Here is a 21,245-nt window from a genome sequence, read left to right on the forward strand (position 1 = left end):
AAATGGTACAGAGGGAGAAGAGGGACACCCCCAGGAGAGAATTTTGGAAGACACCTATTGTTAGCAGAGGTGATATGGATGAAGCAAAGGAGACAAAGGTATATCATTTAAGTGGGAGGAAAAAAATAAATAATATTGTCATGGAAACTTAGAAGAAAATATCAAGGAGAAAATGGTGACAGACAATGTCAAAGGCTACAGAGAGGTCAAGAAGGCTGAGGAACTGCATAGGATACTTCAGGATGTTCCTATAACTTTTTTTTTCTTTTTTTTTTAAATTTAAACATTTATTAATAATCATTTTTAACATGGTTACATGATTCATGCACCTACTTTCCCCTTCACCCCCCACGCTCCCCCCCCACCCATGGCCGATGCACATTTCCACTGGTTTTGTCATGTGTCCTTATGATCAAGACCTATTTCCAAATTGTTGGTGGTTGCATTGGTGTGGTAGTTTCGAGTCCACATCCCCAATCATGTCCACCCCGACCCATGTGTTCAAGCAGTTGCTTTTCTTATGTTTCCTCTCCTGCAGTTCTTCCTCTGAATGTAGGTAGCGTTCTTTACCATAAATCCCTCAGAGTTGTCCTGGGACATTGCATTGTTGCTGGTACAGAAGCCCATTACATTCGATTTTACCACAGTATATCAGTCTCTGTGTACAATGTTCTTCTGGCTCTGCTCCTTTCGCTCTGCATCAGTTCCTGGTGTTCCTATAACTTTTTAATATGTTTTCTTTTCCCAAATACGTGTAATAACAATTGTTAAAATACATTTTCCGAAATTTTAAGACCCAAATTGTCTCCCTCCCTCCTTATTCTGCCTCCTCACAAGATGATAAGCAATTTGATCTGGGTTATACATACATAATCATGCGAAATAAATTTCCATATTGGTCATTGTTGTGAAAGAATACACACATAAAACCAAAATCACAAAATAAAGATGTACATATAACATAAAGTGAAATGTAGTGTGCTTTGATCTGCATTCAAAATCCATTAATTCTTTCTCTGGAGATAGTGTTCTTTGTCATGCTCCTATAACTTCAGACACACACAGAGAAAAAAAAAATTTAAGCACTAAGTCTCTGATACTAAATACAGATTTCTTATTGCTTAAATTTCACATCTGCTGCTGAGAACAACAAAACACTTTACCTCAATTTGTGGGGTTTGAGAGGTGGAGGGAAAGAGACCAAAGAATTAAAAAGTTTTAACTGCAAATATAGGATCTGACAAAAATATAAAACTGAGCAACAGATACATTCATCTTGTAGGACTTATCTCTACATATCCATCTGAACTGAATATTGTAATTTATGCACTGTAAAACTAAAAAAAGAAGATGGTCTTAAAACATGAAAATTTGCATATTTATTCCAAAGAGCTTTCATTCAGAAAATTTTTAATTTACTTTATACCACTATGGCTGAATATACTTAACTATCCCTTAAGCAGAATTTTGTTAATTGGCAGTAGTCAATGAAATCAGACTTATTGCAATATATTGCTATTAATTACAGAAAATATTTTTGGATCACAATGTCTTCTCAAAAAAGACTATGAGGGGGCAGCTGGGTAGCTCAGTGGATTGAGAGCCAGGCCTAGAGACGGGAGGTCCTGGGTTCAAATCCAGCCTCAGACACTTCCCAGCTGTGTGACCCTGAGCAAGTCACTTGACCCCCATTGCCTACCCTTACCACTCTTCCACCTATAAGTCAATACACAGAAGTTAAGGGTTTAAAAAAAAATTAAAAAAAAAAAAAAGACTATGAGAGCAAGATATGAATTTTCTCTGAAAACTATTTCAACGACTAAACAAGTCTTAACATTCAACGACTAAACAAGTCTTAACAGTACAGTAGTTTATCCAAATAAAGCTCACAACTGAATATGTATGGTTATGTCATGATACCGTTTTTCAATAAAACAGCTATATCTAATTAAGACATTATTTCAAGTAAATAATTTTTGAAATTTGGCATATCCCTTAAAATACTCATTAAGTAGATAATATTTTTGACATCGTATTTTATGAAAGGAACTCACTAGTCCCATTAACTTAAATGATAGGTTATCTTCCACCATTAACCTTGTTTTTCAGAAATCTGTGATGCTATTTTAAAAGTCTCTTAGGTGAAAACTTGCCAGTTATGACCCATCAAATCAGTTTTGCATTTTAAAAAATCCATATCTGTATGATTATAAGATCTTAATGGTTGCATTTTGTCATGTCATCTTTATCTCCCTAAATTTCTAGAAAAATTTTTTTCTTTGCAAAAAAATAGACTAAAAAGCATTTCAATTCAATATATGGCATGTCACATCACTGTTTCAAAATAAAGATAGGGAAATGTAACTGTAGAATTCAGATAAAGATGACTACTGAATTAATCTATCATATCTAGCTACTAACAAAAGGTTTCAGATTAGTATTCTTCTAAGTACTCTTTCTATGTGCAGCAATACCCAGAATTAATGAGTCAAGAAGAAGATGAAGGGTTATAAAGGAGAGAACATCAATTGCTTTTTTCTCTTTAAAGTAAACACTTTATAATTCAATTTAATAGGCTTTTACTAAGTATCTACTCTATTCCAGGCACTGTGCTAGTGTCTGATGACCCAAATATATTCCCAACCAATGGAATCCAAAAATCTCTGCTCCTACAGCTTGAATTTTACTAAAGAAAAAAACTGCAATCAATCAATAAAGCAATAAGCATTTACTAATTCCCAACTACATGCCAAGAAATGTCATAGGCAATGAGTATATAAATACAAGAATAAAACAATTCTTATTCTGAAGGAACTAACATTCCATCAGAAAGTCATAATGTATATAAGCATATCCTCAATAAAAATAAGACAAATACAAAGCTGTTAAATATTAATTAGGGAGGAGGATACCAGTACTTGATGGGATCAGAAAAGACATCACATAAAAGTTAGGGCTTTGAGCTGTGTCTAGAAAAGATGTATTCTGTAAGGCAAATATGAGAGGGGAGTGCTTTCCAAGCATGGAGGACCAATAATACAAAGGTAAGCCAGGAGATGGAGTGCTGTGTGTGAGGAAAAGAAAGCAGGTGAAAGAACAGGAGTAATATATAATGAAGATAAAAAAATACTTTAGAGCCAAACAGAACAGCAGAAGAATCCCTTTGGTCTGGAATTCCTACCCTAACCAATCTTCTCTAAAGGCAAAAACCTGGAAGTTAGAACCCTACTCTGCATCTAGGATATAAGCCATACTGCTGCTGCTTATTTCTGAATTTGTTCCTGTCTCAAAAAAAAAACCCCAGGCCTTGTGACTACTTCTTACCCCAGAATGCCATCCTTAGGTGCAAGTGCCCACCCTCAGTCCACCCCAGAACTGTACCACAGAAATGGAAGTGGACAAAAAGGATGTCAATTCACAGGAATTCCCATCTTGAAGCACCAGGATGGGTCTGAGATTTCTTGTCCCATCCTTTCCTTGGACCAGTCCCCTTCTGTAGTAAACATAGACCTCTCTATCTTCTATGCTAATATGATCTGAAAAGAAGACTCATCTTTTTCAGGATTTTCCCATCAAGATTTTAGTCAAGTGCTTTTACACTTTTTACACTCTGAGAAGGGAAGTGGGAGTGTCACTGTACATCTTCCTGCTGCATTAACATCTTAGTTCTGCCTCGCAATTGAAGGTTCAAGGCTATATACCAAGTTTAACTTGCCCATTAATTGATTTTACACTTTTATTGAGTTGTTTTCAACATCTGATATAAAACTATAATGTATAAAAACATACATAACAATAGCAAAGCACATTTTGTCATTTTTTAAAAAGCGATTATTTATATCAATTTTGTTTCTAGCTATTAGTGAGTACAATTTAAATGAATTCTTTATAAGTTCTATGAGTTATGTTTATTTTAAAATATATAATTTTATAGAATTAACTGGATTTCTCTATATGGACACTGTACCTCAGGGAGAGGTTTATGTCAAGAAAAGAAGACAGTCACCTAAATGGTGCCAGGTTTAAAATTAGTAATTACTAAAGATCAGAGGCAGAACATAAGTAGAAAGGCTAACCTCTAAGGAGATAGTTCCACTGTAATATAATAGGATATTTGGATAATCTTCATTGAAAAGGAAAGAATAAGGAACAATAAACTAGAAATCACTGGAAGATTCAGGTCAAAAGGAAACTTTCTCAAAGGAGAAACTAAAAGTTTTTATCTTTAATTACCTCTGCAACTTTTGGAGGAACTCCATCCCCAAGTACTTCCCTAATGAAGCATTGTTGGCCCATGTAACATGAGAGTCCACAAGTCCTCTTGAAGGCATCTTTCAATCGTTTCAGCTCTACATCTGTGACTGCAATTTAGAAAGAAAATACAGATATAAAAACAGGAGGGAAAGCACACTTAAAATTTCTAAACGTTTTCAACTCAATTTCTAAGAAAACACATTTATGAACAATGAAAAACAGAATTCTAGGACATATTTCCATTTTCTAAATGAGTAATAAAAGAAGTTAGGACATAAATTCTGGTGAGAATATCTTTTACATACAATCTAATATATAAAATGTATATAGAACAACAAAATGTTCAGTATCACAGGACTGTCAGAAAATAAGTACAAGTATAAATTTTGAAAAAGGTAGCAGAGAATGTAGTATCATAGAACAAATGATCTAAAGAGATAATCAAAATATAATTTATATTTCACATTATACGTTTTCAGCAAAATTCAAGTATTTCTCCAGAATTAATGCAATAGCCTCCTAACAGTTTACCTGCCCCATCTCTTCCCATCAAGCCAAACCCCTCCCACAAACATCTGACATTTCTTCTTGATATACAGATTGATAACACTATTCCCTACCACAAAAACCTTCCATATTTCACACAGCCTCTGTACTTCAGCCAAATCGACCTTCTTGTCCTCTTACCCTTTTCCACCTATATTTGACTGTCAATTAATGAACCCATATACTTTCAGTACACTCCCTTCCTCTTCTCCATAACAACCAGCTCTTGAAATCTTTTTTATCTTTCAAGTTCTAACTCAGGAGTTGCCTCTTTCATGAAGCCTTTCTTGATTCACCACTTGCCAGTACCATTAAAAGAAAGCCAACTTGCCTATTAAACTAAGTCTTTCAGTCTACAGTGGCCTTTAAAGTTTTCAGGAAGAAAGTAACTCTCAATGAACAGCTTCCTTGCCAAAATCCACAGATTAAAATAAAGAGTTTTAAAGGAAGCAATTTAATATGATGTTGGCCTCAACAGGAATCATGAGATCATTTTAATGGAATTAGTATAAGTATAAAATGATCAATGGAAAATAAAAATCTCCATATAAAAGATCCTTGACAAGGGCTTGGTATTCTTGCTATATATGAGGTACTAAAAGAAATACGTAAAAACAAAGTCCATTCCTCAGTAAATAAGTGATAGAAGGATATGAACCAATGGTTCTCAAAAAAATTGCAAACTATTAACAATCATATGAAAGAATTCATCAAATAATAACAAAAATGAAACCTCAGAATTGTTTTGATGTGCAACCCACACACACACAGCAACTTAGTAAAGATGAAGTTAGATGGGAATAGTAAATGATGAAAGGTTTGTGCAAAGATGGGCACACATAAATATTGTATTGTTAATGGAATGGTGGAATGGATGCAACAATTCTGAAAAGCAAGAGGCAGAGGTGAGGAGAGTACATATTCCAAGAATGGGAGAATAAGCTGTACAAAGGCTCAGAGACAAAAGATGAAGGAAAAGAAAAGTCAGTCTGCCTAGATGATAAAGTACATGAAAGAAAAAAGGGTAATATTTAAGTAATATTTAAGAATGTACAGATCTTGGAAATAGGAATTGGTATATGTCTAAGGCAGTGATGGGCAAACTTTTTAAAGAGGGGGCCAAAGGAAAGGAAATGCTCATCTGTCAGTCTGTTTCTAAGGTAACTCTTTCGAAGTTTCATTGTTTTGTATCCTACTCATTTTATTTGTCAGATTAGGAATAATGTGGGCAGCAGGATAGAACATTTCTGGGGGCTGCAACTGGCCTGTTGGCCATAGTTTGCCATCACTGGTCTAAGGAATTAGATGAAAAATCATAGACCCTACCTCTAAATAACAGATATTTAAATGTAAAGCATATGTTTACATGTATACAAATAAGTGTGATACAAAGTAGCATGGGGTGATTTTGAAGAATTCAAAAAGTATTTTATGGCTATTCAAAAAGAGTCTTATCTAGCATACAAAATTTAAAAAGCTCTAACAGCATCTGTAAACCTTCACTACAACAGAGTTGAGCATATAGATATGAAGAGAAATTAGTTAAGATGGTAAACTGCTAAATTCCAGCAGAGTTGAGCTTGTTTCCCAATTCATTGATCTCCCAATAAAGCAAAATCCCAGTAACCTCCCAGCAGTCTACCAGCAATGCGGTAGAGTATCTGTGTCTTTAATATGGGAGGTAGAAGGAAGACAGACTATTTTGGAGCATAGTACAGGAGTCATTTCAATTTAATAAGCATTTATTTCTTAAGCTTTTAATATCTAAAAAGTATGTTTTAGATACTAAATAATGAAAAAGATTAAAATTAACACAATTTCTGCCCTTAAGGAATTTAGAATCTAATAGAAAGAATATATCAGGAATAGAAATAAATATATTAAGACAAAATATGGGGATGAAGGGTTGAAAAGGTCATTTTTGGCTGAGGGGGGTCCTAACTTCATGTAAACCTTGAAGAATGAGAAAGCTTTCAAAAAGCAGAAATATTAAAGGAAAGTGTTTCCAGGCAGGGGAGTATAGGTTGGCACTATTACTAATGGGAACCAATAAGGGCTTCTTATAGAAGGTGGGGTTTTAGATGAAACTTGTAGGAAGATAGGATACAGAGACTAAGAGGTAGATAATTCTAGGCATGAGGGATAGTTAGTTAATGCATGGAAGTAGGAAAGTAGAACTTCTTATGCAAGGATAAAGAGATTATAGAGTCCCTGGATAGACTATTTTGGGATAGACAGGTAAAGGGAAGATAGCAGAAGGGTAAGAAGATGACAGAAGATGATAAATGACAGGAAAGGCAGCAGTGGTCCAGGATATTAAAGACTTTATAAGTCAAACAGAACATTTTAAATTTTATTTTAGAGGCAAAAGAAAGTCACTGAAGTTGACATAGTAGGGAGACATGATAAGACCATCAACTTAGGAAGATCACTTTGATAGATGAAGAGAAGATAAACTGGAGTGTGGAGATATTTTGTTTATTTTATTTTTAATTTTTTCCATGGTTATGACTCATGTTTTCTTCTCATCACTACCCCTTCCCAGAGTTGACAAGCAAATCCACGGGGTTATACATATATATTATCACTCAAACCCATTTCCATATTACCTATTTTTGTAAAAGAGCAGTCCTTTAAAACCAAAATCCTAAATTACATACCCATATAAACAAATGATAAATCACAAGCTTTCTTCTGGATTTCTATTCCCACAGTTCCTTCTCTAGATGAGGATAGTATTCTTTTTCAGAAGTCCCTCAGAATTGTCCTGGATCACTGCACTGCTTTTAGTAGCAAAGTCAAATAACATTTGACCATCCCACAATGTTATAGTCCCTGCATAAAATATTCTCCTGGTTCTACTTACTTCGCTGTGCATCAGTTCATGTAGGTCTTCCCAGTTCTTACAGAAATCCATTAATTCATCATTCCTTATAGCACAATAGTATTCTATCACCATCATATACCACAATTTGTTCGGCCATTCCCCAATCAAGAGACATCCCTTCATTTTCTAATTTTTTGCTATCACAAAGAGTAAAAGCTATAAATATTTTTGTACAAACAAATCCTTGCCCATTTTTGTTTTATCTCTTTGGAATATAAACCCAGTAATGATATTGTTGGATCAAAGGCATGCATTCTTTTAAAACCCTTTTGGAAGGATTCCAAATTGCCCTCCAAAATGGTCAGATCAATTCACAACTTGGAGTGTAAAGAGACTTCAGGGAGACCAGGCAAAAGGCTACTGCAACAGTCTAGAAAGAAGGCAAACAAGGACCTGCAAAAGGGTGGCAGTATTGTTAATACCCATCAACAGACTTGATATGAGGAGTGAAAGTGATGAGCTGAAGATGAAACCTAGATTGTAAGCCAGTTTGCCTAGAAAGATGGTAGGGAGGTAAGGAAGACAAGAAGAGCTTAGAGTAAAAGATGAGTTCACTTTTAAAAATGTTGATTTTAAGACGTCTATGGGACAGACCCTGGCTATTGAAGAATTTGCTATTTGACAAAAACATTTAAGAACATTGGAAAATGGTCTGGCAGAAGGCTGGCACAAAACAACATCTCACACCATAAACCAAGATAAGTCCCAAATGGATACATGATTTAGACATAAATAAACTAGAAGACCAAGGAATAAATTACCTATAAGAACTATGGATAGGAAAAGAGTTCATGAGCAAACAGTTGATTTCTCACAAGAAATAAAATGAAAGATTTAGAGGATAAAAAATTAAAAAGTTTTTGTAAAACAAAACCAGGTTCATTAGAATAAGAAGAAAAGGGGGGCAGCTGAGTAGCTCATTGGATTGGTAGCTCAGGCCTAGAGATGGGAGGTCCTAGGTTCAAATCTGGCCTCAGACACTTCCTAGCTATGTGACCCTGGGCAAGACACTTAACTCCCACTTACCTAGCCCTTACCACTCTTGAGCCTTGGAGCCAATACATAATATTGGTTTTAGTTAAGGGTTTTAATTTAAAGAATTTTAATTTAAAGAAGGAGGAGGAAGAGAAACGGGGGGAAAAGAAGAAAAGCAGGAAATTATAGAAAATCTTTGTAGCAAGTTTCTCTGATAGAGGTCTCGATTCTAAAATATATAGGGACATGAGCCAAGTTTGTAAGTCATTCTCCAAAAGATAAATTGGAAAAGGATATGAATAATCAATTTTCAGAAGAAGAAATCTAAACTATCAATAATCGTATGAAAACGGTTCTAAATCACTAACAATTAGGGAAATGCAAATTTTGAAACCTGTCCCCACCTCCCCACTCAAATATATCCAACCAACACATTTGTTAAAGGATTTTTCTTCCTAGCTGTGTGACCCTGGGCAAGTCACTTAACTGCGCACTGCCTAGCCCTTACCACTCTTCTGCCTTGGAACTAATACATAGTATTGATTCTAAGATGGAAGGTAAGGGTTTAAAAAAAAAAGTGGCTTTTCCTAAACTACAGGTGTGATCATGTCATTCCCTTACTCAATAAACTCCAGTGATTCCCAAATGTTGATGAACAAATATTTCAGCTTGAGTGCATCTTTTTAAAATTTCAAATTTTGTTGTAAGTTTTATAATGTACGAAATTATTCTCCCATTATACCTAAAAGACATTTATTTTAACATAAAAAGTGCATTTGTGCATTAAAGGAAATATGTATGTAGAAATATATATTACATATATACATATGTGTGTATATCAAAGTATTCATTCAAAAATTATTCCATTACATATAAATTATTATTACTTATAGACAGTATGTCACTTAAGAGTAACTGTATGTATATAAATATATATAGTGCAAATATCAAAATATGTGCTTAAAATTTTTCTACTGCTAAATGTGTACAATAAAAAAATTTTAGAGAACACTGTTCTAGAAGACACTAACTAGCCACAAACTCAATTGGTAAACACCAAAACAACAGATGAAAGATGAAATACAAGATAAAAAAACAAGATACTCAATATTGGGGAGGGGATTAGAAGGGAGAGAGGGAGGATTAACGCACAAGTGAACAAACTTCATATTCTCTAATCAAAACTCAGACTTGAAGGACTATAAAACAATACATACCCTTTGATTTGATAATACAACGACTAGGTCTATAGATCAAAAAAAAAGGGGAAAGGACCTACTTGTACAAAATATTTATAGATGCCCTTTTTGTGTTGGCAAAGAATTGGAAAATAAGGGGATATCCATCAATTACAGAATAGCCGAACAAACTGTGGTATACGATGGTGATAAAACACTATTGTACTGTAAAGTATGATGAACATGATGATTTCAGAAAGAGCTAGAAAGTCCTACATGAACAAATGTAGACTGAAATAAGGAGAACCAGGAAAACACTGTATACAATAATAGCAACATTATGGAATGATCAACTATGACAGACTTAGCTATTATCAGCAATACAGTGATGAATGCTATTCGCCTCTAGAGAAAAAATTGTTGGACCCTGAATGCAGATGAAAATATATGATTTTTCAACTATTAATTTGGGTTTATGTTTTGGGGTTTTGGTTTTATAAGATTACTCACTTACAAAAATGAATAATATGGAAATGTTTTGCATGATAATATGTATATAACCCAGTCTGAATTACCTGACAGCCCTGGAAGGGGGAAGGGAAGGAGAGAGGAAGATAAGTTCAATCATATAATTTAGGAAAACTTGTGTAGAAATTTATTACATTTAAGTAGTAAAAAATTGTTTTAAAAAAACAACTCAGACTTGAAGTAACCAAGTACAATCGCCTCAACAACCAAAAGACCTAGGGAAATTTCAATGAAGGAGAAAACCTCAAATTGTACAATAAGAGAAAAAGGAAAAACTGAAAAATAAAAACTGAACTAAGGCATTTTTTCATTTGCAAAGCCAAACAGTGAATAAAAAACTTTTTTAAAATAAACAAACTTCATGGAAACAATAGCGATTTAATTCTTGAAACAAGTTTCAAGATACTATAGGGCAATTGGATTGAGTTGTCTCAAAATCAAGTACATTAAAAATGTAGTTATTAACAGTAAGCAGGACAAATCATAATTAACAAATCATTCTGTATAAGAACAACAAAGGAGAAAATAATGGCTCCAAAAGGTATTCATTCCTTTATCCAAAAAAACCCACTAACACCTGAAAGTCTTTTCTAATTTCCCTAAATTCTTCTTACTCCCTAGATCTTCCCCCTAAAAGCTAATGCTTCCCTAACTACTTCATACTTAACTATTTATTTGTATTTATTCTTTCTATGCCAGCTACACATGTGTGCATATGTATATACATACATAAATATAACTATCCATAAAGCTCTCCCCCTTTAAAATGTAAGCTCTCTAAGGGTAGAAACTATTTCCTGGCATATAATAAGACACTTAATAAATGTTGATTAAGCAACTACTATGTACAAGGCACAATGTGGTAGGCACGGAGCACACAAAAACAAAATACTCTTACTCCTTTAGGGACATTACATTCTGGAAGGTAGGGTAGTACATACAAAATGTACTGATATAATAATGCAAAACAAAGACCTAATCACGTAAGGGGGTAGGCAGGCACTACCTGGTGGGAAGAGGAGGCTAAGCCTTGAAGCTAGGAATTCCAAGCAGTAAATGGAGAGGAAGTTAAACATTCAAGGAAAGAGAGAGGTCATCTGTACAAAGGTTACATAGGCAGTAGATGTAAACTTTTGTATGGAATATTAAGTTTGATTAGAAGTTAGAAGACATATGGACATGTAATCTGAAATCAGTCAAGACAGATTGTAGTCAACTTGTATAGGACTTTAAAAGTCAAAAAGAATTTTATGTTGATTCTGGAGTTTATTAAACTAGGGGGAATGTGGAGAAAGGATGGATGAGAAGAGAAGAGAAAGTTACATCAGGAAGGACCTCCCTGCTGGTGAGATTTCAGCTGAGTTTTGAGAGAAGGCAGAGGGAGATAGCTTTCCAGGCATGGGGAATGAGTTAAAGATGCTATATAAAAAGTCAGGAAATTAAGTATCCTATGCAAGGAATGATAAGAGTCACCAGTGTAGCTGGATTGGAGAGTACCTGGAAGAGATAAAGTACAATAACACTTTAAAATAAGAAAGAAGCAATATTGTAAAAGACTTCAAAATCATTTTTCAGGGGGATTTTATACAAACATTTAGACAAAAAGGATCTGGAGCTAGTAGATGAAGGCTAGATACATATACATTTGGGAGTCATCCACATAGAGAAAATTGAACTCTTGGGAGCTAAGAAGATCACCAAGAAAGAAATATATAAAAAGAAAAGGGCCATGGGATACCCATGCATATGGGGAGGGATATAGAACATGATTTAGTAAATGAGACTGAGGGTGAGCTGCTGGAAAAGGAAAAGAACTACAAGAGGTCATAAACTCCAGAGAGAAAAGAAAAAGCCAGGGGAAAGAAGATGGTCAATAGTGGGACCGCAAAGATCCAATAAGATGAGAAGCAAGAAAATAAAACACTAGATTAAGTAATTAAGAGAGAACTAATGAACTTGAGAGAGCAGTGTCAGTTGAATGAAATGGTCAAAAACCAGAATTGGAAAACAGTTGAGAAATGAAAAGGAAGTGGAGACAGCAAAAAAAAAAAAGTAGAGATCTCAAGAGAGAAAATTCTAAAAATACATTACAGAGCCATTCAGCTGCCACACAGAAGATGGCATCTAGTAATTATTTCCATTTCTTTCTCTAAGGATTTCTTTAAGATATATATTCAGTATTATATTTTGACAAAATGTCATCTGCCTCTTTTAATTTCTGCTCTACTATTTATTCTTCTTTAGCTTAATAATATCTCAAAGAAAACATAAAAAGATTTTTATCTTTACATGGCTCGTTTTCTTTCATGGACTCTTATTGCCAATACTCACTATAGCTGACTAAATGGCATTCCTACAAAAATACAAATTTAAGCATTAGTTGATCATTTTGAGCCAACTATAATCTTGATCTAAAAATTAGCAAATGCAATAGTTTATGTTCCAAAAGTTTATTAATAAGTCAGTTGTCTGAAAATGAGAATCCAAGAGGCGGTATAAAATAATTTGGAATCAAGAAAACCTTGGCACAGCTATCAGGCATGGTTCATATCTCATCCCTGTCACTTGCTGCCTATGTAACTTAGGTAAATAATTTAACCAATTTGGGTCTCAATTTCCTTTATACAAAAAAGGGAGGGCTTGAACCAAATAGCTTCTAAAGGATGCCTCCAGCTCTAAATCTGTGCCCCTTTATATGTTTCTATAGGGAAAGAAAAGGTGACTGTGTCAAGTACAGGCCATAAAATCATGATCATACTACAATTTCTTACAACTTAGAAAAGACTTCTATGAAGTTGTCTAGTAGCGACAGCTATGTGAGGCAGTGGATTTAATTTAACCCTGATTGTCTAGAGTTGTTACTAGGTCAGAAAGTAAGGGTTTAAAAAAAAAATTTTAAGTCATCCACTACAACTCACACCTATATAAGAATCATCCTTTACAATATCCAAAAATAAGTTAGTATTTATCCTAAGTTTGAGATCCCTATTGAGGATAAACCAACATATTTCTAAAGCAGCTCATTCCATTTTGGGATAGCTCTATTTATTACAAAGTTTTTCTTATATCAAGCCTAAATTTGGCTCTCTGAATCTTCCCTTCATTGCTTTGAGTTCTGCTCTCTGGAGCTAAACAGAACTGCTGTGATAAGGATTTTATTTAGTTTACCCTGTCTCATTAGGAGCAGAGGTTTAGGTCCCCTTTAAGAAGGAACAGAGAGAGCTGGTTACAGGCCCTTGAAAGAAAAAGCATAAATTCCAATGAAGAAAGAATTCTGGGCTCCATGTTTATCTGACAGTCTCAGGAAACAAGGGTAGCTGTTTTGAGTTCTCTCGCTCTGACAGTTGGTAGCAGTTGAAGTTAAAAGAAGATTATATATTACTTTGAAAGTTGAGAGTTGAGAAAGAGAGTATTATCCACTAAAGAGTTTTTCCTCCCCAGTTCCTGTAGGGGAAAGAAACTGCCAAAGAGAGGCTCTGTCCACTCTCTCTGACTTAGAAGAAGGGCCTAGGTCAGTTTCTCTCAGATAGGAGATTCTGACAGTTATTCTAACAATTTGATCTTTTATATTAATTGAAGAAGATTAAAGAAGATTTTATAAATTAGAATAGGTTTAGTTGGAGAATAATTTTAAGATAGTCAAGAATAGTTTAAGGAGGTCTACTTTGATAGACAAGAAGAAGCTGAAAACATAGCAGTCTAGATTGTGGGGGGGGGGGTATTTAGACATTGTAAAATAAGGTTAATAGATTTCATAGATTATTCCTAACTCCTATCTCTATCCTTCTCTTGCCTTTCCCTACCTCAACTAGGAATAAATTAGAGTTGTATTAAACTGCATCCAGCTTTCCATCCACCACCTTCAAATAGTTTAACCCTGACAGCTTTAGTTACTTATCAATATCCAACACCAACAGTAAGATAAATTATATTTATAACAGCTTATCAATAATAGTTTGGGTGTCAACATACCAGCTATTATTTACTTATAACAAAACAAATCTTAATCCATCTTCCAAATTCCAGTCATTCAGATCCTTGAAGATAGCTATCATTCCACCCAAGCAATCTTTAGTCTAAGCTCAACTTCCTTGAACCTATTCTCAAAAAGCAGGACTTTCAGGTTCTTCACCAACTTAATCACTATCCCTATAAACACTCTCTAGTCTACCAATGCCCTGACAACATTTAGCAGAGTATTATTAAAATAAAGATTAAACAAAGGCAAACTTGCAAAAGACTTTGGGGAAAAAGCATGCAAGAACCTTGTGGAAGAGACTGTTTGCAAAGGAAGCAGACTGCACTCCTGGAACCATTAGGGGTCTCATTCCAGAATGAGAGAGAAGGATATGGAGGAGGACAGAGAGTGCCAGGAGGCCTTTTTGTTTTAGAATGCTGCAAGGGGGGGGTGGAGGTGGGCTAATTCCATTGGCCATTTTGATTGGTTACAGGGTTTTTGACTGAGCTCGGATCCTACCTGAGAAGATCAAGGAATCCAAAGACTCTTGACCTGATCCTGACTGCCTGATCTCATTTTAGTGCTGAGACCAGGTTCCTGGAGATTTCATGTGCATGAGAGAAGTTTCCTGGACAGAATCTGTCTGCCATACTCTGAGCCGAAACACTCTCATCTTAAGCCTGTTGGCTTCTAGCTAAATCCTTATAATCTGAACTTTGTTCTCATTTTGTGGACCAGCTAGTCAGATTTTAGTTAGCTAAAAGGGTTTAGGCAGATAGAGAATAAATAGAGTAGCCCAACAGTGTTGGAACCAAGCAGGTCTTTGCAGACCAGTATATGAGTGGGAGGAGCTAGAACCTGGTAACTTAGGGAACGCCTTCTACCCTGGTCCTCTATCCATTTATAAAAGTAAACATCGTTTATTTGAATATCATCAAACTGCAGTCAGATTTTTTGTTAAACTTACAGGAGACTGGTGTAGCTGACCCCTGAGCCTACAAAATAAGCCAAAACCACTGTTTGGGTCATCACTGGTTCAAACCTAAATCCACACTAAGAGACCTCTATTTAGTGGATAAAAGCCCCCATTTTTTTAGTATAGGCACTTAAATGCTTCTTGACTGATTCTTTGAAAATAAGGTCCCTAGAGCTGAAGACATGCAAGAATATCCAGGCAAGGTCTTCCTGGTCTTAGACACTATGCCTCCTTCCTTTTTTGCTGTTGTTATTCAATTGTATCCAACTCTGTTACCTCATTTGGGGTTTTCTTGGCAGAGATACTAGCATAGTTTGCCATTTCCTTCTCCAGCTCATTTTACAGATAAGGGAACTGAGTCAAACAAGGTTAAGTTACTTGACCAGGGTCACACAGCTAGTAAGTGTCTGAGTCCAAATCTATACTCAAGAAGATAATAAATCTTCCTAATTCCAGGTCCAGCACTCTATCAACTGCACCATCTAGTTGCCTCCTTCCCTAATGCAACCTAAAAGCTTACTATTTTTCTGGCTGTCACATATCACATTCTGCTTGCTTGCCATTCAATCATCTAATCTTTTTAGACTCCTCTAGCTAGATTTTGTATTTAAGAAATCAATTAATAATACAAAACATGCATTAAATTGTGGCCCAAATCATTAGTCTTTAACAAAATTGAACCCAAAAATCCAATCAACTATTCAACTCAATGAGCTATTTTTTAAACAGAAGCATGAGATAGTGCAGTGGACGACTAAGGACCTCAGACCCCAACACAATGGTATAATTCCAAAGAATGTGTAAAGCAGCTGGAGGGTACAAAAATGGATCATATTCCACCCTCTCCACCACAGTTAATCAGAGGGCCCATCTCCAAGAAAACCATACCTACAGGACAACTAGATGACTCAGTGGATAAAGGCTTAGAGACAAGAGGTCCTGGGTTCAAATGTAGATTCAGACACATCCTGGCTGTGTGATCCTGGGCAATTCACAACCCCAACTGCCTAGGCCTTACCACTCTTCTGTCTTGGAACTGATACTAGTTATCAATTATAAAACAGGAAGTAAGGGTTGTTTGGTTTTTTTAATGGGAGGCAGCTAGATGGCTCATTAAGTAGAATAGTAAACTTTGTGAAGATGGAATTAGCTCTCCCCTATTTATTCTTTAGACTTTAAGCCATCTGGAATGTATACGCTCCATTCCACTTAGAATTAAGTGGCGACTGGGGAGAGCTGTGACCCACATGTGCCAGTGAGTGACAAATCAGAAAGAACCGATTGCCCCCCTGGGCAGTCCAAAGCGAGGTTGAGGCTGCCATTTGTCCACATAGAACTGGAGGGTAGACACAGGAAGTGATGCAAAGAATTATCTTTTAAATATGATGGTAACTTCCTGTGAGGGGGAATTATGCCCTTTGAACTTGGCCTTGGAGGAGCTCAGGTTTGAGACCTCAGACTGCTTCCTTTTGGATTGTTATGTGGGTGAGTGAAAGGCTAACCCCCTTTCTTTGGCTTTTCTGGAGGCACTAGCCTCCAAAAAGGCCTCTCATCTTGGAGGAGGCCTCATGGCTAGAAGCCTTGTTTAATTTACCTCTGTGCCCCCCTTTGCTGGGGCCTCTGAAGCCCTGCCTGGTTTGGACCCTCTCTCTCTCTCTCTCTCTCTCAACTTCCTACTTTCGCTCTTCCTATTTGTAAATAAACAATCATAAAAGTCCTGTCTTAGATCTTTAATTTGGAATTGCGTAATCAATTCCTGGCAATCAAAACTCTTAAATATGAAGTCCAACCATAATTTTTACTCCTTACAACCTGAAGTCAGGGAGTCCTGAGTTCAAATCTTTCCATGGGTTCTTTCTAGCTGTGCAAGTCACTTGATCTCTATAAACCTCAGTTTTCTCAGCAAAACCTCCCAAGATACTTATGAGAATAAAATGAAATAGTAATTTGTAAAGCACTTGGCAAACTATAAAGCACTGTATCAATACTAGGTATCACAAATTCCTATATAGTTCATACCACTGTACACTCTCACCCTCCCCACAAAGAGCCTGCTCCTCATGGAATTATATTTGACCACCACCCAGGTACCCCAAAGGAAGATGATGTGGATGTCACTGAGGAAAAAAATTACTGCAAACACAGGAAAGACCTCTCTCTTCCCTAAATTTGGGTCCCCACTAGTAAGAGCTCAGCCTCTAATATCCTTTATGTTTTTGAGACCATGTGAGTCCCACAGGAATGGATAGGTCGCAGATAAGGATTACATTTTCTCTCAAGACTCATTCTTCTCTAATCATTCTTGAAAGGTCTGCTCACAATTTCATTGTCCTATATTTCTCAGTCTCTCTTACCCCACAAATCTAGCTGTCAGATTTTGTCATTTCTATTTCCACAACATCTCCTGAATATTCTCTTCTTCTCTCTGATCATCACCATTATTAGTTCAGGAACTCAAAACCTTTCTCCTAGACTGCTTTACAGATCTCCTTTCATCTAGTCTCTCCCTATTGCAAACTACACAAGTGCTATTCCAAAAACACAATTCTAAATACATCATTCTCCCCAATTTATGAAACTCTAGAGACTTCTCTATTGATTCTAGGATCAAATACCAACCTCTATGTCATTTAAAGCCTGTAACAATTTGGCTTCAACATACCATTCCAGTCTTATTATAAATCTCTCCCTTTCCTACAGAAGTCTAGCCAACTGGGAGCAGCTAGGTAGGTAGCTCAGTGGATTGAGAGTCAGGCCTAGAGACAGGCGGTCCTAGGTTCAAATTCGGCCTCAGACACTTCCCAGCTGTGTGACCCTGGGCAAGTCACTTGACTCCCATTGCCCACCCTTACCACTCTTCTACCTATGAGCCAATACACAAGTTTAATACACAGGTTTAAAAAAAAAAAAAGGAAGAAGTCTAGCAAACATAAATAATTAAAATACCCAAATATGAATAGAAAATTAATGTATAATATCATACACTAAACAAAACAAAATCAGAAAAAGGGTGGATTTATATTGAAACTTTCCACTGAGCTGAAATCAGATATAATTCAATTTTGTTTATTTTTGCACTAGGTCTGTTGAAGATGTTCAGAGCTCCTGCTGAAAAGCTGTTCAATTTATTGATTATTATGAACTGTTATTTGATTGATGTTATATACATCATTCAATTTTAAAAGTATATAAAGGAAGAAATTCACCTACTTGGCTAGCTACACTGATAAAATTAAGTGAATAATTAATACCTTTATTTACAGGCCTATGTTTTCTCCCAGGGTTTAGACAGGGATTTTTGAAAAATAACAAAACATTCATTCACATTGCCCCCTAAAATATTATTCATAGGGGGCAGCTGGGTAGCTCAGTGGAGTGAGAGTCAGGCCTAGAGACGGGAGGTCCTAGGTTCAAATCTGGCCTCAGACACTTCCCAGCTGTGTGACCCTGGGCAAGTCACTTGACCCCCATTGCCCACCCTTACCAATCTTCCACCTATGAGACAATGCACCAAAATTAAGGGTAAAAAAAAATATATTATTCATAAAAGTTTAGGTAGGAGTAAAAACATTTTATGCCACGAATAATAAGATAAAACATTAGTTCATCTTTATCTCATTCTTTTTAATGTCTATTTTGGGGACATCTTACATAATTTATAAATATGTAAATTTACATATACTGGTAGAGGAGTTGCAAATGCTTATACAAATACACACACAAATCTACATGTATTTGTTGAAAGTAATGTGTAATTTAAAAAAATTTGGAGATCTGATCCAGTCATTCTGGAGGACAATTTGGAATTATGTCCAGAGGGCTATAAAATGTTATATACTCTGATTCAGTAATACCACAAGGTCTGTATCACAAAGAGATTTTTAAAGGGGGGAAAAGAGGAGGAACAAGCTTCTTGTACAAAAATATTTATAGATGCTCTTGTAGTAGCAAAAAGTTGAAAATTAAAGGTATGTCCATTATGTTAGTTAAAATCACTTGGGGTCCTATTTGGAAATATTGAGCCTCAAGATATGTAATATTTGACAAACTTCGTGTGGACACGTGGGGAACTTTGAGACTACATCTTCCATGATCCAATGGGTTTCCGGTTTCTGAGGGGATGACGTCAGAGAACGGGAACCAACGTATAGGGCAGCTCAGCTTAAATTCACAGGTCAGGCTTGAGACGAGCTCTTTGGCAACGTAGATAAGATGGGCACTGGCGGTATTTTTGAATAGCTTTTACCAGGCGCGTGGTCTTACATATGTTTTTTTTATCAACATGGCCATGGCAATTAAAATATTATTTACTCTCATAATATCAGCCTTTATCATTTTTAATCGTTACACCATCAATTTGGGAATGGCAGAACAAATTGTAGTATATGATGGAATACTATTGGGTTGTAAGGAATGATCAACAGGATGATTTGGGAAAGAGCTACATGAAATGATGCAGAGTGAAATAAGCAGAAGCAGCAAAACATTGTACACAATAACAGCAATACTGTGAAACAATCAAATGTGATAGATTTAGCTACTCTCAACAATACAGTGATCTAGGACAATTCTGAGGACTTATGACAAAGAATGCTATCTGCCTCCAGAGAAAGCACTCTTGGAACAGGAATGCAGATAAAAGCATATGATTTTTCATTTGTTTATTTGGATTCATGTTTTGGGGTTTGGGTTTTATAATATTATTCACTTACAAAAATTAACAATATGAAAATATGCTTTGCAAGATAATACATGTATAACCCAGATCAACTTGCATGTAAAGGCCAGTACATCCCTGAACTGTTCTCTCTCCACCCCACTGCCTGGGAAACATGTCAAAACATGTTTGTCAGTAACAAAGTTAATATATGACTTAATCCATTATCTCTAAGAAAAGATGTATGGTGAGAAGGAAAATCATGCCAACATGTATGTAATCTTAAGAGAAAGGTATAAAGAAGCCAGCAGATGGCGGACAGAACAGCCTCTGCAAGCCTCACTGAGTCTGGCTGTCTTCATTTCAAGCCACTTAACTGTTCCACCCCCAAGATACCTGGACCTGTGAGAACTGGCCTCTTGAAACTCTGGAAAGCAATTTGTAACTATGCCCCAAAGTTAATAAAATGGACATACTCTTTAACCCAAAAGTACCAATTTTAAGCCTAAACTCCATAGAAGAAAGAGGAAAAGGATCTACATACACAAAAATATTTATAGCTGCTCTTTTTATGACAGCAAAGAATTGGAAACTAAGGAAATATAGATCATTTGGGAATTGGCTTAATAAACATTCTTTTATTCTCTTTAATGCAATTTATACCTCTTCATTTGGTGGTATGATGGACAGAGTGCTGAACCTGGAGTCTTTAAGGCCTTAGTTCACATCCTAGCTGTGAACCCTGAGTATTGTCACAATCTGCCTGTCTCAATTTCCTCATCTTTAAAAAGGATAATACTAGAACCTACTTCCCAGGAGAGTTGTAAATGAAATTATATTTGAAAAGTGCTTTGCAAATCTTAAAGTGTTAGTTAAATCTAACTATTATTATCGGCATCATTATTATTGTGGTTATTATTACAATACAAACAATTATTATATTAGAGTCCAAATATAGTCATTTTGCTATCACTGATGCAGAAAATTCTGGGAAAGATTCCCTTGAGAGAAGGGGAGATTTTCCAAATGGTATTGTTTGAAAATGACCCTGGATATTTTTTCAAGACTAGAAACATGCTCTATCAGCATAAATGAGGTTCATTATCACTTAAAAAAAAGATTCTTTTTATGCCATACACAACACAAATAAAATTTTAAATTCAAAAAATGAAATATTTATATTGAAATAAAGCTTTTCCAAAAAAAATTATTTTAACTCTAATTTAAATGTCTCGGTGATGGAAGAGAGAAGGAAGGGAAGGATGGAGGGAGAGAATTAAAGACAA

At 35.7% G+C, this 21,245-nt stretch overlaps 1 protein-coding gene across 1 annotated transcript in view; it reads right to left on the bottom strand.

The window, feature by feature from the left end:
* Window positions 1-21,245, bottom strand: part of USP32 (ubiquitin specific peptidase 32) — a 282,076-nt gene that overhangs the window by 209,343 nt on the left and 51,488 nt on the right. Inside the window, exon 2 of the mRNA XM_044676716.1 lies at window positions 4,234-4,361. Coding sequence (XP_044532651.1) covers window positions 4,234-4,361 — 128 coding nt within the window. The remainder of the gene's footprint in view (window positions 1-4,233; window positions 4,362-21,245) is intronic.

This window comes from Gracilinanus agilis, chromosome 4 (genome assembly GCF_016433145.1).
Source record: "Gracilinanus agilis isolate LMUSP501 chromosome 4, AgileGrace, whole genome shotgun sequence".
NCBI classification, from domain to species: domain Eukaryota; kingdom Metazoa; phylum Chordata; class Mammalia; order Didelphimorphia; family Didelphidae; genus Gracilinanus; species Gracilinanus agilis.